The 19513-nt window shown below is 42.8% G+C and overlaps 1 protein-coding gene across 1 annotated transcript in view; it reads right to left on the bottom strand.

Moving 5' to 3' along the window:
* Positions 1–19239, bottom strand: part of FGF10 (fibroblast growth factor 10) — a 149164-nt gene extending 129925 nt beyond the window's left edge. The window contains exon 1 of the mRNA XM_073583409.1: positions 18306–19239. Coding sequence (XP_073439510.1) covers positions 18306–18609 — 304 coding nt within the window. The 5' untranslated portion in view covers positions 18610–19239. The remainder of the gene's footprint in view (positions 1–18305) is intronic.
* Positions 19240–19513: the final 274 nt, after the last annotated feature.

Raw genomic sequence — 19513 nt, 5'->3', positions numbered from 1 at the left:
ATCAAAGAAGTCAATGGTGACCCAATGTTTGGTGCTGGAAATCTTTCTCTCCCTCCTCCCGAACATCATAGAAATCAATGGTGACCTAAACTTTGGTGCTGGATATCTTTCTCTCTCTTTCTCCTCCCGAACATAAAAGAAATCAATGGTGAGTGGTGACCCAATCTTTGGTGCTGGAAATCTTTCTTTCTCCTTCTCTCTCTTTCCTTCTGAACATCAAAGAAATTAATGGTGAGCCGAACTTTAGTGCTGGAAAGCTTTCTCTCGCTCCTCCAGTACATCAAAGAAATCAATGGTGACCCAATCTTTGGTGCTGGAAATCCTTCTCTCTCTCTCCCTTTTTCTCTTTTACCCAAACCCGAGAAATGTAAAACAGACTTCCAGGAGAAGTCAGTGTTCGGAGTTCAGCACCAGACAATAGGTGTCCGGTACAAACCCCGAACTTTACAGTTCGAGTTCGTTCATCTCTAACTGGAGTTTCATGATTTTTTTTTTCTCATACTTAAAAAATAGACAGATGGAGGTTTTTCAAGCTTCTCCTATCAAATATAAAGAGGGACAACACTATGATGCAGCTATAATGCTGTCTAAGATTCCCATAGATCCGTAGACTTGAATGACCAATTTTAATGTATGGTTTAAATCAAAATCAGGTAAGCCTCACACAGTCTGCAAAAATGCATCGGCAAATGAACATCCGCAAAGACTATAATGGATACGTGTTAGAGATGGTGCAAATTGATTCATAAGACTAGGTTCAACGGCCACGTCAGTGATCTATAGCTAACGGGTTGTAGACCTGCAAACCGCTTCCTACCAACCACAACAATGACATCATATCAGGCCGGCTAATCAAAAGAGGAGCCGGGGATGTCATCAGGAAGAGACTGTTCTCAAGGCTCCCGTCCGGCGACCACAGATCACTGAATTGATTTGCACCATCTTTACTACGTTTCTATCTGTAAAAAACATGGATAGAACACGTACGTCAAACAAGGACGTCTGCAGAAGAAGAGATTGCAAACCCAAGTGGGGTCCCACATGTACTGAATAGAAACAGAGACCAAAAAGAAGAGATATCAAAATGATATATAAATGGTAGAAATGTTTATTGATGAGGTTAAATATTAAAGAAGGGGGAAGGGACATTAAATATCCAACATGACAGACACATGACACGAAAAAGGGATGAGATATAAAGGGAGAAGATTACCCTAAAAAATGTTGATGACGAATAATAGTAAACAAGCAAAAAGTGTATGCACCATGATGCCTATCAAAGTATATGTAAAATTATGGTAAATTCCAAAGTATGAATGGCATGCATAGAGCAAGGCGCATTCACAAGATGAACAGGAGTATAAATGATCCCACAGGAAATATAAGCATGGTGTAAAAATGGAAGATAAGGTGTCAAAAGCATTAAAGTTCCAAGTAATAAATATACTTAAGGCGCAGCAATGCAAGTAATAATCAGGACGTATAATCAACATTATTGAGGCTCAACCACCAAGGACCTGAAATGCGTTTCACTGATGCTTCATCAGGGGTGCCAAGATAGATAGACAAATAACACCACAGTTGACCCTACAGAGAGCCAGACAGATAGATATATAGATAAATAGATGATAGATAGATCAGATAGATAGATTGATAGATAGCTTGATGATAGACAATCAAATACACAGACAAGACAGACAGACGAGAGAACAAAGGCAGCAACAACCGTTTGTACGACGTGCAAATTTTGCTTGATTTTTAAAGACACAGTACACTGTAATGTTTTTGAACTGTTGCCCTCTGTGAGTCCCACTCTCCATCAGGGGGAATGCACACAGCAGCTGCAGGCAGCCGTCTCTCTAACAAAGATTTAGGAGAAAGCTCTAAATGTGAGCAACAATAAAACCTGCCCTCGACTACCTAACACACATCATCAACTTCTAAGGCGGGCGCACATAATCCTTCAGCCGGAGTGGATCACATCTAACAGGTATGTGTTTATTTTTCAAAACAGCGAGCTGCAAGAAGATAACCACTAATCTAAACATTTATTTAGAACTGGCAAAAGGGCACGCCATTAAAATACTGCAGCTATTTATATTATGGACAGCTTGTATGTTTCACCCCTTATAATATTTATAGAGTGACCATGTGATCGAGTGCCGGAGATGCCGGTGGCACGTCGCCATCTGTGGGCTACCCTGAAGTTACTCAGCAGATTACGTTCTTTATTACTAAATATCTTATGGCTTCTACGGGAACCGGACAGATGTTCTTTTCGGCTTCCAGCATGTAATTTTTCTTTTTTTCTTCTTTTAGGGATAAAAGGAACATATCAGGTGTGGGTTTAGGATCAAAACTATCTAGCATTTACTATAGTTTAAACATCCTAATTGGCTACAATTTACCATTTGGTGGGTTGACTAACTTGCCTGTAGGCATAAGTCAGATCCCGTTCCCATGTAATTAGGCAACTTTTAGACAATATCTTAATGACACCATGAACTTGTGCTGAGGGACTCCAGCTGCAAACCGCGGCAGATTTTCTGATTGCACAACCAAATGTGGAATTAAGACTTACAAAACCTATACTTTTACCTCCTAAGATTTTGTCGCAGATGTTCATTAAAGACAAATTAGAGCACAGGGACGTACGGGAACCTACATACATGTAGTATTAGGGCTGGGCCTATACAACGCCGTCTGCTGGCATTTTTAAGATCTGTAAGCTCTTTGATCTTCTCAACATCACTAAAGCTGAATCACTAATTACTTGTATACAGACAATTACTGTACTGACTATCACTCACGTCTTAAAGTGTCATCCATTCAACATAAGGTATTACTGTTCTTTTAGAATGTATCACTAAATTTGCAGGTGGCCCATTTTGGGGGCCCTTGTCTACCCCATTTTTAGTTTGGCAAACATATTTATAAAGATAAAGACTGGTACCCACCAAGCCAAGAGAGCCTTGACTGCACCCAGGATTAACAGCTACCCTGGAAAAGCGAAGGCATCCACTACCTATGCCGATGAGACTGGTGGAAGAACGCTTGTTTGGTCAACAGCTATCTTGCCCCTGCACAAATAAAAGGGTTTTTTCCACAAACAACAGTTCATTTTATTCACTAGATCTTGGAATGAAAATAAGGTCCACAATAGAAAACGATTAAATAAAATGTTCCTGTGCTGAGATAATCTTATAAATGTGTCCCTGCTGTGTACTGTGTAATGACTGGGTCTGATCAGACCAAATCTCCTGGGCAGGGGAGGAAGCAAAATAATATACAGATTTTACAAAGAGGGATCACAGCTGATTCTTTTTGTGAGGTAAAACATTTTACTGCCTGTTCTTAAACAATGTTTTACCTCACAGAAAGTTTTGATCCCTGCTGAATACTCTCTCCTGGGCAGGGAGGGGAGGAAGCAAAATAATATACAGATTTTACAGCATGGGATCTCAGATGATTCTTCTTGTGAGGTAAAACATTTTACTGCCTGTTTTTAAACAATGTTTTACCTCACAGAAAGTTGTGACCCCTGCTGAACACTCTCTGAATGCTCTCTTTTGCTTCCTGCCCTGCCCTGGAGCTTTGGTATGATCAGATCATGTTCCTGTACGGTCAGTCACGGCCATTACACAGTACACAGCAGGGGCACATTTATAAGATTATCTTCGCCCAGGAACATTTTTTTAATCACATCGAATTGTGGAAGTTATTATTGTTCCAAGATCTACTGAATAAAATGAACTTTTTTTCGTGGGGAAACCACTTTAGCTTTCTGTTTATTCATGTGTTTTTAGCAGAGAGAGAGGGAAGTAAGACACTACCAGAAACCTCCCGTGGTGACTTATCCCCTGGGTTGAACTGCCCCATCCCTTTCTCCTCCAACATAATTTCTTGGGGTAGAGACACACAAAAATATCATGAGAGAAGATCTCCAGTATTGGAGGTTCTCCATGATTAACGTGGTGCACGGAGACTACAGTCCGGATTCTGGGTGATAAGAAGGGTTGAAAAAAAGCAAATAAGAGGATCCAGCAACCGCAAATATGAGGTAAGTTAAAACATCACTTTTATTAGACCATTACAACCAAGGGAATAATAATATGGTGAACGAAAAACAAAGAAAAACACCTTAAGAGCTTGTCGCTCGAAACGTATGAGCTTGTCATTCGGAATGCGTAGACCTTGTGTTTTTCTTTGTTTTCCATTCCTCATTTTTTTATTATTCCCCTTTTTTTACTAGCCTAATAAAGGTGATATTTTAGCTTACCTCATATTTGCGGTTGCTGGATCCCCTTCCTCGCTTTTCAACACAAAAATATCAGGTAGTTATCCCCTATAGCCAAAATCACTGGATATGGCCAATTTTACTATCCAGTAATGTGTATGGAGGCCGAAATACTGTTACATATTACAGAATTCTGTGACCACTTATACTACAAGGTATCATTTCAAACATGCTCCATGTAGTACGCTAGTCAGGTTCCCCTAGGCTTCCATTCTCTATCTAGTAAACTATTTTCCATTTTTGAGGGTAATTCAGGTGTGACGTATAAGGAAGGTCATAAATATAATATTGATTCTGTGATAAGTGGGCCTGATTGGGTGGAATAATGGAACGTTTACACAGACCTCAGTTCAGACCCAAACCAAATATCTTATGGGAAGGGGCGAAAGACTAATTAGGGCCTGTTATTACATAGTATGTCTCTACAGATGTAACAGAGAACCTGTTTTTCAATTTGGGGCCAATGAACTGTTGGACAATAGTAGGAGAAATGCATACTGCAAAGGGATGGAAAGATAGCACCAGTGCTTATAGTGCTGGCAGATTCCAGATGAAGCGGAACCACCCACTAAAATAGAGTAGGTGGCAAGTTACAGAGAATGAGAATTAGGACGCTTCCTGGGCATATTAGTCTGGTTTGTACACCATAAGAAGTTTTACCTTGTTCTTGATGAGTGTAGCCAGAACATGCTTTTCTATAAGTTTTTGGACAGGTACTATTAAAGTAATCATAGGAGCAGGACATCATGGTCGGAAGAATAGAAGTAACAAGGCGAAGAGGAAGATCAGCAATCCGAAGGCTTAATACAATCAAGATAGCGGTGCAGAAGACCCTGGTGGACCTATCTAGGCTTGCACAAGATGGATCTTCCTACAGATCGTTCATCCATGAAGATGTCATGACTCAAGATCGAGCTGAAGGCCATTAAAAGAAAAAGCTATTAAAGTATCCGACCACTGACAGGTGACCATTCTTGTAACTCAGTAAACTTGACCCATCTACAGTGCCAGCCCTAAGGTTCTGATGGAGGTCCTGTTCCCCATCCAAAAAATACACACACATTTTTTTAAACACAGCATGGACAATGTATATAATGTGCCAGAGATAGGAAACGCTAGTAGTACACAAAACCTTTGGACGGGTGTAGTGCTGTTTTAGTAAGAGGTCGCCTCTTAATATGCAAAAATATTTATCAACGTCCACAAAACTTTTTGTTCCGCGTTCTTCATTGTGGGAGATTTACATCAAGATATTCTATTTTATGACATTTTTCACATAGCTGAGACATTTCCGATACACGACCCCCTGCGTGTTTCTGTGATATGTTCGTTCGGTCCATGAAATACAAACAGAGTTACTATGTCTACCAACTTTGTAAAGTGCTTTGCTCGGCACTACTTACATTTAACTATTATTTTCAGGCATGGATGAAAACCGATACCTATGCAAATAAAACATGTTTGTTTTGGCAGCGTAAAAATACAACAAGACATTGAGGATTAAAGTCAGGATGATCCCGGTAGATGGGATACACCCATTGACTCCACAAGACATAAAAGTTAGAAACTTGCAGTGAGCTGTTAACCTATCAAAGGGCAATCCTGTGATGCTGAGACTCCGCAAACAAGAGGTGTAATAGCTACACTGGATGTCTGGCTGCCTAACAATCTGCCTGGATTAACAAATGGGAACGGTAGCACGACAGTGACAACATCAAAGCGACCGGGCTTTATTGACTTGATTAAAGAGCAAGGAAATACTGCAAGTGTAGCACCACAACACAATTACTAAAATGATGTATCATAATAACTCGCTGTCAGGTTGGAACAGCAACAACCAAACACGTAGAAAGATGCAAGCACACCACATCGAGGCTAAAGCAACCGCATACAGCCAGGGAGTAGACAACACAAAAAATATAATAATAATAATAATAACTGAACTGGGAGCTGAACACTAGAAAAGGAGAAAAAGTAGCATCTAGACAAGTAGCAGCTGCAGCGAGACGTCTCCTGATGTATGTCACACACGGGACTACTTACACTTGCTATTTGCTGGATTACATTTACAACACTTTTGCGAATTTGAAAATGTTGCAAGATGTTTTATACACATGTCACAAAATCATCAACATCTCTAAAGGAAAAAAAAATCTTGCCTTCCCTGGATCAGAATAGTATAAAAAATATCTCACATGGATATTCTATTAATGGAGAAAGAATAAGCATCCCTTAAAGAGATCGAATTAGTTACTACAATATTACAACTACTGTTACTGTAGTCTAATAAACAGTGCTGTGTAAATGATTTAGAATGGTGTGTAAAAAAATGCTGCAAATTTAAGAATGCTTTCAGAAATAGAATTGTTAAATAGTTTATTTTTCTCAATTAGCAAAACTCAAAGTAAATGAACAAAAGAAGAATCTGAATCAAATCAATTTTTAGTGTGATCGCCATTTGCCTTCAAAACAGCATCAATTCTTTTAGGTACATTTGCACAAAGTCAGAGATTTTGTAAGATTATACTCAGATGTATGATTATCCAATTCTACCAAACAGGTGATAATAATCCTAATGTTCATATGTAGGTTTTAAAACTGGGTGAGGAACAGCCAAACTCTGCTATAACGGCGAGGTTATGAAAGATAGTATCATGTCAAAGATCAAACACCATGAAAAGACTGAGCACAGCAACAAGACACAAGGTAGTTATACTGCATCAGCAAAGTCTATCCCAAGCAAAGATTTCAAAGCAGACTCGGGTTTTATGATGTGCTATTCAAACTCTATTGAAGAGGCACCAATAGATGCAGTGGTCGACCAGAGAGGTACAGCAGATAAGACACATCAGGCTTACTTGCCTTCAAAATCGGAAAATGTTCACCAGTACCAACAGCTCCAAACTGTCAGCAACCATGGAGACCCCACTACACCCATCTACTGTTCGGAAAGTCTGTGTAGAAGTGGTCTTTATGGAATAATTGCTGCCAAAAAGCCCATATCTTCGACATAGAAACAAGGCCAAGCGGCATTGCTGGGGTGCAGAAAAATGGCAGCAAGGTTATCTGGACTTATGAGTAAAAATGTAAAATACAGTGTTTGGCTGTAACAGAAGGCAGTTTTTTTTCCCATGGCTGGAGAGCGGTACAAAAACGAGTGTCTGTAGAGAACAGTGAAGCATGGTAGAGGGTCATTGTCAGTTTTTGCTGCTTCTCAGAAAATGGACTTGTGGATTGGGTGAGGCTTAATGGTGTCTTCAATATTGAGTGATACAGGCAGATACTTATTCATCAGGTAATACCATCAGGGAGGTATTTGATTGGCTTCAAATTTATTTTGTAGCAGGACAATGATCTCAAACATACAGCTAATGTCATTAGGAAGATGAACAAGAAGTCGTAGAAGTGAACTGAAAATTCACTGCAATTTGACAAAGTTAGCGGCTCAGGAGTAGAAGTTTTCAGAACATCAAGACAAAGCAAGTCGTAAAGTTAAAGAACAGCAGAAAATTATTTGCGCTGGATAAGCTTTCATAGATAGATAGATAATAGATAGATAGATAATAGATACAGTTGTGCTCAAAAGTTTACACACCACAGCAGAATTTTGGCTTTTTTGGCCTTTTTTCAGAGAATATGAAGTTTGTATGTTCTCCCCGTGTTTCCGTTGGTTTCCTCTGGGTTCTCCGGTTTCCTCCCACACTCCAAAGACATACTGATAGGGAATTTAGATTGTGAGTCCTAATGGGGACAGTGCCAATAATGTCTGTAAAGCGCTGTGGAATTAATGGCGCTATATAAGTGAGTAAAATAAATAAATGATGACACCAAAACTTCTGTGTTTTCTCTTTTTAAACCATAATGACAACCCAAAACATCCAAATGACCCTGATCAAAAGTTCACATACCCCATTTCTGAATACCGTGTATTGCCCCCTCTAACATCAATGACAGTTTGAAGTCTTTTGTGGTAGTAGTGGATAAGGTTCTTTGTTTTCACAGATTGAAAGCTGCCCACTCTTCTGTAAATTTCTCGGTTGTCTAGCATGAACTACGCGCTTGAAATCTCCCCAGAGTGGCTCAACGATATTGAGGTCAGGAGACTGAGGTGGCCCCTCCAGAACCTTCACTTTGTTCTGCTGTAGCCAATGACAGGTTGACTTGGCCTTGTGTTTTGGATCGTTGTCATGTTGGAATGTCCAAGTACTTCCCATGAGCAGCCTCCGGGCTGATGATTGCAAATTTGTCTCCAGTATTTGCTGATAACGTGGTCTCATCACTCCAAATTACCTTGTTCCAGAAGTTTTGAGGCTTGTCTCTGTGCAGTTTTGTGTACTGTAGGCAAGATACTTTGTGGAATTTGCGCAGTAATGGCTTTCTTCTGGCAACTTGACAAAATATAGCCCATTTTTCTTCAAGTGCCTCCTTAATGTGCATCTTGAAACAGCCACACTGCTAGTTTTAAAAGAGTCCAGTATTTCAGCTGATGTTATTTGTGGGTTTTTCTTTGCATCCCAAACAATTTTCCTGGTAGTTGTGGATGAAAATTTTTGTTGGTCTACCTGACCGTGGTTTTGTTTTTACAGAGCCTCTGATTTTCCATTTGTTAATCACAGTTTGAATGCTGCTGACTGGCATTATCAATTCTTTGGATATCTTTTTGTATCCCTTTCCTGTTTTATACAGTTCAACTACCTTTTCTCGTAGATCTATTGACAATTCTTTTGCTTTCCTCATGACTCACAATCCAGAAAAGTCAGTGGCCGGATGAAAGATGCAAGAGTCTGTCTGGATCCCAGAAACTCACTCAGCTTTTATGCACATGCTCTGATTACAAGCAAACAGGTCACAGGTGAGGATGTTACCTTTATTAGCCAGTCAAACCCACTTGTGTCAACCTCTGTGCATGTTACCAGGCCAAAATCACCAGGGTATGTGAACTTTTGATCAGGGTCATTTGGATCTTTTGGGTTGTCATTATGATTTAAAAAGAGAAAACACAGCAGTTTGACAATAAATGGCTTCTCCCAATCGCTAACCATGAGTGGAGAAAAAGTTTTGGTGTTATCATTCATATTCTCTGAAAAAAGGCCAAGAAAGCAAAATTTTTGCCGGGGTATGTAAACTTTTGAGCACAACTGTAGATATGAGATAGATAATAGATAGACAGATAGATAATAGATAATCTACAACACTTGTCACTGCCCTTATACAGTCTACACTCGGGCTACTGTACAACAAGCTGTGTCTGGTGACTCCTTTCCTTTTTCTATATAGGAAGGTTTCTACAGGAAACAATTACATAGATCTATCTATTACTTCAGGGTCTCAGCACAGCGCTGTTTGTACGTATAGCCAGACAGGACTCTACCGCAAGGACCAGGACTGAGTACTTTCACCACAACCATTGGTTCGGCACAGATGGCTAATTTAATCTTGTCTCAGGCTTTCTTTATACATTTTGTAGTTTTTTAGATTGTCTTTTTTCGTCGCGCCATTTGTTGGATCAGACATGTTTTTATACGTTTTACTCCAATCATATTGAGCATCCTATAAGATCACATCTAAAAATAAAATGGCAGGCTCCAAGTATGTATTTTAAAAACCGACATGAACCTAAAATACCAACCAAAAACTGAAATACCTAAATACCCCACATACATATAACTTCTAATCACTCACAGACAACATCTAACTATAAAGATTTTTGCTGCCCAAAAACGATGCAAAAATCTGCGTTTTTTACAACATATAAAACAACTCAGTGTGTAAATCACCTGGATCTGTTATACTCAGAATAGATCGTGGATCCAATTAGAACAATCTCAGAACCAGCTGGATGTAAGTAATCTGACAAACCAAAAAGTTAGGCTTCAGCTGCGGAGAACCCCTGAAATGGATGAATATTCGTCAAGAGAAAGAACTTCTTAGCCATTACTAATAAACCATCACCGACATTTGTCACTTCAGCCCAGTTCTGAATGTCACATGACAGCATAAAATATCAGTCCAGAAAAGTCCGTATTTTACAGCAGCCATTAATCATTTACATTTTCCTATCTTACAGAATTGTAACATATCTGTAAAAATCTGATGCTGCACTGTGGCTCCATAGGGAATCTGATAATTTTTTTTCCCGCACCCATAGACTAGAATGGGCGAGTCTCATCCGACTTTCGGAGCAAAATCGTGCATGCTGATATATACAGATTCAGTGTAAAAAATCATTCACCTGCACTGCCCCATTGGATAACATTGGTCCGAGTGTTGCCCGCTATTTACCGGACCGCAAATGTGGTTGTGCGCACGAGTCCATAGTCTGAGTCATGTCGATATAGGTAGGTGGCAATAGAAGGTAGTTGTTTGTCACCAACTAATTATCTGCAGGTTCTATCTCCAATCTATTGTCTATGGTCACCTGATAAAGCGCCTATAGAGCGACCACATACTAAGCAGAAGTAGCTACAAGAATAATGATTACAGGTAAAGGCGAGAAGAAATCTCATTAAGAAGCCTTGGGGCCAAATAAGGTCCACATTTGGCTCAATTTTTGCATCTAAATAAAATAAAAGGTCAAGCAAGGAGCTCAGTGGGTAGCACTGTCGCTTTGCAGCACTGGGGTCCTGACTCCGGGGTTCAAATCCCACCAAGGACAACATCTGCAGGGAGTTTGTATGTTCTCCCCGTGTTTGCGTGGGTTTCCTCCAAGTTCTCCGGTTTCTTTCCGCATTCCAAAGACATACTGATAGGGAATCGAGATTGTGAGCCCCATCAGGGACAGTGACTGTAATGTCTAAGGAATTAATGGCGCTATATAAATGAGTAAAATAAAGAAATGAACCCATTGGTTAAGCATTAGTAGTGCTCTTTGTGTGACCTGTAGTCTGACTTTCCTAGACATTAATACAACATAACCCCCATCCTTTTCCTCTAGTAATAAATGCAACCTGGCTCCCGGATTACACTGGCCCTGTTTTACCAAACGTTCCAGAAAAAAGATGATAATTTCACATCTCGTCCATAAACCCCATTTTCTAGCATACAATGGGATGGACATACTGTTGATACAACCTGGGCAGCCACACAGGGTCCCAAGAGGTAGTGGGGCCAACTACTGCCTCCAAAGCAGGTGGAATTGTGCATTATGATCAGGTATTGGGCTGCTTAGTGCCCATATAGGGCGCCTGCCCAGGGGCCCTCGTCTGTCTGTGTCTATTCCTGAAAACATTGATAATTTATTCGATTGTTAACTTCCAGATAGAATTTTAGAGCTCAAACCTCAAAACCTACTGCGTCTCCTTCCACAGTGTTAACGGTACGAGTATAAGACCCTGCGCCACTATAATACACGAATAGACGAGCGGCGTCTCGTGTGACAGATCTGAATATGTAACACACCACACGGTGAAATTATCAGGACACACCATGAAGTCGAACACCGGCGTCAGCTCTGCTACATCCACGTAAAAATGATAAAACAAACTAATAGCGACTTCTACAGACAAAGCAGAAAAAGCCTTACTAAACAGAATTTGATTTTTTTTTCGTATACGAATGTATTTCCAAAGGTTAAAAACTCCCAAACCAGACCCCCAGTCAGTATTCGTTCACAATATATTGGACATATGCTGAGCGAAGGAGGTCAAACCCATTAGGTAACTCACACCATACCAGACAACCATAGGGGTTTTGTATGAGTCTAGATTTATGGGTCTCTTATGAATGTAGACCTGTGCTGGGAGAAAACATACGTAGTAAAAAAAAAAAAAAAAAAGAAAAAAAAAGGAAGTCTTTAGACCAGAGACTATAATGCAAATGACAGGTCCAGGTTCCAAATCTGCTGACACAAATTGTACACGAGAAATCTATAATCACGGCTGGAGAGCGAGGCATTCCGGCAATCATCGGCCATATGTCAGCGAGTTGTGATTGCGTTTCGTCACAGAATTCAAATGCATCCAAACAAGGCAAGAAAACGGTGATGCGGCCATTATTATTGTTTGTTACTTGTAACATTTGTACATAGTACAGTATATGATCCCTTACCCGAGCCCTGCGCCCTAATCAAAACCAGAGCCGAAATCAACTCGTTTTCATTTAAGATCATATACACTCCTTAAATAATAAAGGATAATTACTCTCAGACTCGGAAGATTTACTCCTTCAGATCTCTATCATCCTGGAGGGTTTTTTTTTCTTTCTTTCTTTTTTTTTTTTTTTTTTTCTTCTTCTTGTTTATTTAGAAACAAATGGAACATTTACAAATAAATGTTCCACTGTGAAATGGATACATAGTTGCAAATGCATAAGAGGACTGGGAAAGGGGGTAAAAGAGCCAATAGGTCTAAATGACTGCGACCTAAAATGTATCGGGAGAAGGGAAAATTCTGCAAGGAAATGGATATTAGCAGGACGATAGATAGAGAAATGTTGCATTTATAAAATGAAGAACTAAAGGTCCCTGCATGTGAGAGCTGAGTAATAATAACGCTAGGCTGTAACGATATGGAACAATTCACTTTTTAGGGAAGGAAGAAAAGTGGAATTTGTGACACATTTGGATCCTTTATAACTTATCCTGCCACTTTACATGGGGATACACAAGGGACATATGGCCGAGAGGCGATCATTTCCTCCTGTCGTAGACCTGGGGTAATACTGACACAGAAGACACCTGTATCATAAGTGTTATAACCTAGTTAGAAAATTGGCTCATTGGAGCTGTGTTTTATAATTTTCTGCAGTCCCATGTAAAAAAAAAAAAATCAATCATGAACTGTGCTAAGCAACCACTCAGATCTGCTCTGCTTTGTAGGCAATGCATACTATAGAGGCAGAAGCATGAGTTTGCTACAACTACTATTACAGAAATCAGTCTTTAAATGAAATATTAGCACCAAAAGGACAATTGCTCCGACCCAGAATTACATACTTGTCCACAGACCCGATATAGTGACAGCACAAATACCAGATCTCTGCCTGACGGGCAAATAGTGCAGAGCTTGGCATTCTGCAGATCTTCAGCTGTTGCGCAATACACAACACACAGCATATCCTGCTGGGACTTATAGTTCAACAACAGCTGATGAGCTGCATGATGCCCCTGCCGAAGCTAATGGCTGCAATGGCCAGTAAAGTTCACAGGTCTGCGTGCCATGGTTTATGACACAAGTGGTGCCTTTCTGTCCCAACAGCATGCAGACAGGGTGTCAGGACTACAATCACAGCTCATTAACCCCCCTAGGATTAACCGACTGTAAAATGACCATCTCCACCCCCACACTCCTAGCAGACTCTGCACCCTCTTAGTCAGGGGCACACTCCATGTTATAGGCATCCACACTCCCTGTAATAGCCACCCACCATGCCTGAAGAAGAAGGCTGGATGGACTCCATGACAATGCACTATTCATCCAGGCCATTTACTGGTTACCTGTAGTAGTCACCTACACTCCCTGTACTAGTCATGGCTAGTCACTGTGCTGGTCATTAAACGTCTCTGCAATAATAACCCACAGTATAAAGTTTTCATCCTCTGCACTACTTAGCCATGTTCTTATCCATCCATAGTCCCAGTACTGGGAGTTTATGTAGTATGTCCCTACACTCCATGGACTATTAGTTGCCTACACTCTGTAACAGGTCACCACACGCCCTTCTCTGCGTGCAAAAGGCACCACACTCCCTGCTCTGTGTGCAGAAGTCACCACACTCCCTGCTCTGTGTGCAGAAGGCACCACACTCCCTGCTCTGCGCACAAAAGGCACCACACTCCCTGCTCTGCGCACAAAAGGCACCACACTCCCTGCTCTGTATGCAGAAGGCACCACACTCCCTGCTCTGTGTGCAGAAGGCACCGCACTCCCTGCTCTGTGTGCAGAAGGCACCACACTCCCTGCTCTGCGCACAAAAGGCACCACACTCCCTACTCTGTGTGAAGAAGGCACCACACTCCCTACTCTGTATGCAGAAGGCACCACACTCCCTACTCTGTGTGCAGAAGGCACCACACTCCCTACTCTGTATGCAGAAGGCAACACACTCCCTGCTCTGTGTGCAGAAGTCACCACACTCCCTACTCTGTGTGAAGAAGGCACCACACTCCCTACTCTGTATGCAGAAGGCACCACACTCCCTACTCTGTGTGCAGAAGGCACCACACTCCCTACTCTGTATGCAGAAGGCACCACACTCCCTGCTCTGTGTGCAGAAGTCACCACACTCCCTGCTCTGTGTGCAGAAGGCACCGCACTCCCTGCTCTGTGTGCAGAAGGCACCACACTCCCTACTCTGCGCACAAAAGGCACCACACTCCCTACTCTGTGTGAAGAAGGCACCACACTCCCTACTCTGTATGCAGAAGGCACCACACTCCCTACTCTGTGTGCAGAAGGCACCACACTCCCTACTCTGTATGCAGAAGGCAACACACTCCCTACTCTGTGTGCAGAAGTCACCACACTCCCTGCTCTGTGTACAGAAGGCACCACACTCCCTACGCTGTGTGCAAAAGGCACCACACTCCCTACTCTGTGTGCAGAAGGCACCACACTCCCTGCTCTGTGTACAGAAGGCACCACACTCCCTGCTCTGTGTGCAGAAGGCACCACACTCCCTGCTCTGCGCGCAAAAGGCACCACACTCCCTACTCTGCATGCAGAAGACACCACACTCCCTACTCTGTGTGCAGAAGGCACCACACTCCCTACTCTGTGTGCAAAAGGCACCACACTCCCTGCTCTGCGTGCAAAAGGCACCACACTCCCTACTCTGGGTACAGAAGGCACCACACTACCTGCTCTGTGTGCAGAAGACACCACAGTCCCTACTCTGCATGCAGAAGACACCACACTCCCTACTCTGTGTGCAGAAGGCACCATACTCCCTAATCTGTGTGCAAAAGGCACCACACTCCCTGCTCTGCGCAAAAGGCACCACACTCCCTACTCTGTGTGCAAAAGGCACCACACTCCCTGCTCTGCGTGCAAAAGGCACCACACTCCCTACTCTGGGTACAGAAGGCACCACACTACCTGCTTTGCGTGCAGAAGGCACCACAGTCCCTACTCTGCGTGCAGAAGGCACCACACTCCCTACTCTGCGTGCAAAAGGCACCACACTCCCACCTCTGCGCAAAAGGCACCACACTCCCTGCTCTGTGTACAGAAGGCACCACACTCCCTGCTCTGGGTACAGAAAGCACCACACTCCCTGCTCTGGGTGCAGAAGGCACCACACTCCCTACTCTGCGTGCAGAAGGGACCACACTCCCTACTCTGCTTGCAGAAGACACCACACTCCCTACTCTGTGTGCAGAATGCACCACACTCCCTACTCTGCACACAAAAGGCACCACACTCCCTACTCTGTGTGCGGAAGGCACCACACTCCCTGCTCTGTGAGCAGAAGGCACCACATTCCCTCCCAACTCTGTGTGCAGAAGGCACCACACTCCCTACTCTGTGTACAGAAGGCACCACACTCCCTGCTCTGTGTGCAGAAGGCACCACACTCCCTATTCTGTGTACAGAAGGCACCACACTCCCTGATCTGTGTGCAGAAGGCACCACACTTCCTACTCCTGTGCAGAAGGCACCGCACTCCCTACTCTGTGTACAGATGGCACCACACTCCCTACTCTGTGTACAGATGGCACCACACTCCCTACTCTGTGTACAGATGGCACCACACTCCCTGCTTTGTGTACAGATGGCACCACACTCCCTGCTCTGTGTGCAGAAGGCACATTGCTCCCTACTCTGTATGCAAAAGGCACCACACTCCCTGCTCTGTGTGCAGAAGGCACCACACTCCCTACTCTTTTTACAGAAGGCACCACACTCCCTGCTCTGTGTGCAGAAGGCCCCACACTCCCTACTATGTGTGCAGAAGGCACCACACTCCTTGCTCTGTGTGCAGAAGGCACCACACTTCCTAAACCTGTGCAGAAGGCACCACGCTTCCTACTCTGTGTACAGATGGCACCACACTCCCTACTCTGTGTACAGATGGCAGCACACTCCCTACTCTGTGTGCAAAAGGCACCACACTCCCTACTCTGTGTACAGATGGCACCACACTCCCTACTCTGTGTACAGATGGCACCACACTCCCTGCTCTGTGTACAGAAGGCACCACACTGGCTGCACTAGCCAACCACTATTCCTGGACTAGTTATCCACCAACTGTGGAATAGTAATCTTTCTTCTCTGTACTAGTCTACACTCTGCACTTGTCATCCACAATCTATGTACTTATAGTTCCCCATACAATCTACACTAGTCAGTTGTCCACTCCATCCATAGTTCATATACTAGTCATCCACAATTAATGTTCTAGTTAATCACACTCTCTGTACTAGTCATCCACATGTCATGTATTAGTTGCCCACCCAATATATACTAATTCACATATAATATACTAGTTGTCTACACTCTCTGAACTAGTCATGCACAATCCATGTACTAGTAAATTACCTACACAATCTGTGTTGCCCACATAATGTGCACTAATCACTCACAATCCATGCGTTAGTTAAGCACATTCTCTGTGCCAGTTATCAACATTTTATGTACTAGTTAGTTGCCTTTACAATCTGTAATAGTCATCCATAATCAATGTACCGGTTAACCAAGCTCTCTGTACTAGTCATCCACATTTCATCTACTAGTTAGTTGTTCCACCACATTGTCTGTACTAGTCATTCACAATCCATATACTAGTTATTTTCCTACTATATTTGTACTAGTCATCCTTAATCCATGTACTGGTTAACCCAACTCTGTACTAGTGATCCACATCTCATGCCCTAGTTGTCCCATAGCAATCTCTGTACTAGTCATCAACATTTCATGTACTAGTTAGTTGTTCCATAGCATTCTCTATACTAGTCATCCACATATCATGTACTAGTTGGTTGTCCCACTGCATTCCTTGTACTAAACATCCACATTTCATATACTAATAAGTTGTCTCACTGCATTCTCTGTACTAGTCATCCACATGTTATGTAGTAGTTGTCCCACTTCATTCTCTGTACTAATCATCCACATTTAATATACTAGTTAGTTGTCTCACTGTATTCTCTGTACTAGTCATCCACATTTCATGTACTAGTTAGTTGTCCCACTTCATTCTCTGTACTAGTCATCCACATGTCATGTACTAGTTAGTTGTCCCACTTCATTCTCTGTACTAGTCATCCACATTTAATATACTAGTTAGTTGTCTCACTGTATTCTCTGTACTAGTCATCCACATTTCATGTACTAGTTAGTTGTCCCACTTCATTCTCTGTAGTAGTCATCCATATTACATGTACTAGATAGTTGTCTCACTGTATTCTCTGTACTTGTCATCCACATTTCATGTACTAGTTAGTTGTCCCACTTCATTCTCTGTACTAGTCATCCACATGTCATGTACTAGTTAGTTGTCCCACTTCATTCTCTGTACTAGTCATCCACATTTCATGTACTAGTTAGTTGTCTCACTGTATTCTCTGTACTTGTCATCCACATTTCATGTACTAGTTAGTTGTCCCACTTCATTCTCTGTACTAGTCATCCACATGTCATGTACTAGTTAGTTGTCCCACTTCATTCTCTGTACTAGTCATCCACATTTAATATACTAGTTAGTTGTCTCACTGTATTCTCTGTACTAGTCATCCACATTTCATGTACTAGTTAGTTGTCTCACTGCATTCTCTGTACTAGTCATCCACATTACATGTACTAGTTAGTTGTCTCACTGCATTCTCTGTACTAGTCATCCACATTTCATGTACTAGTTAGTTGTCTCACTGCATTCTCTGTACTAGCCATCCACAATCCATGTACTAGTTAGTTGTCTCACTGCATTCTCTGTACTAGTCATCCACAATCCATGTACTAGTTAGTTGTCCCACTGCATTGTCTGTACTAGTCATCCACCATCCATGTACTAGTTGCCCAGGCACCTTGCACTAGTGATTTGCCCCTCTTGCCAGGGCAGGCAGGTTACTCACTGTAGGGGCAGTCATTCTTCTTGGTCCCGCTGACCCTGCCGGTGTCATCGATCTTGAGGAAATACTTGTGGAAGGAGAAGAGCTTCCTGAAGCGAATATCTCCTTGAAGGTAGTTGTAACTTCGCACGTGTCTCCCAGAGGAATAGTTGGAATAGTTAGAGGAGTTCTCCGGGGGGCGCACAGACCCTCTACCCCAGACCTCATTACAGGTGACAGACAAGGAGTAAACCAAGAACAAGAGGAGCAAAGAGCGGGGCAGGTGACATAAGCCTGGGGCACCATGTGTCAGTATCCATTTCCACATTGTACTGAGGCTGAGGGCTTCAGAAGATGCCTCATGGAAAGACACATAATGAAAGGATAAACTCCAATGTGGGGTGATCTGGGATCTGATGACCACTGACTCCCAGGACTCTGCTCTGTTGTGCTGGAGACTTTAGTGCATCACCATCCATAACTCCTTAGGAGGCCATCCACAGCTGAGGAGCTCTCATGCCTCTGCTCACTTGTAGATCCTCATCCAGAAGATGCTGCTGCTGACTCGCTCTGCCCTGTCTGCCTCTACTTCATACACCCACTTTCCCGGCAGACTCCCAGCATGTAAAAGTCTGCAGTGCCTGGAAAAAAAGAGATGACATGTTCACTTCCCCCCCCCAAAAAAAAAGTCTTAATCCATGTACAACCCCACTCCTCCTCCTTCTTCTGGAGATGAGCAGTCAGCTCCGCTGTAGACAGGTTGGAAGCTGAAGTGTAAATGACAGTGATTACAATGCAGAGGTGGGATGTCTCTTGGTGGGGTCAGGCAGAGGTGGTCATCTGAAACCCAGGAGTTCGGGGGGAGTCCCAGAGCAGGGGAGGGGGATGCTCTTGAAGGCTGGAGAGAGACAGAGATCACTGATCCCTTGCACTGATCTGGATGCTACTAATTGCTCCTAAACTCCCAACTCCTCGGAGCTGCTGCCCACCAGCACTGCACAGCCCTGCTCTGCTCCTTACACTGCTGTCCTGCTGCAGAGCCAATCCCCACCATGGAGCCCCTGCCTCTGCTTTTGGCAGTGAAGTGCTCCACCTGGAGATTGTTTTACTCCCCTCTACTAGAGAAATGGTGCAGACAAGCACAGGACAGGGTGGATGGGAAAAGAAAAAAAAGGGCTTCCTATTGTTAACCCTTAAGTGCCCCCAGACTGCAAGCATTAGTGTTACAACAT

This window comes from Dendrobates tinctorius, unplaced genomic scaffold (assembly GCF_039654945.1).
Source record: "Dendrobates tinctorius isolate UK_male_01 unplaced genomic scaffold, ASM3965494v1 ptg000078l, whole genome shotgun sequence".
In the NCBI taxonomy this organism is placed as follows: domain Eukaryota; kingdom Metazoa; phylum Chordata; class Amphibia; order Anura; family Dendrobatidae; genus Dendrobates; species Dendrobates tinctorius.
This window is presented reverse-complemented; position numbering and strand designations above follow the sequence as displayed.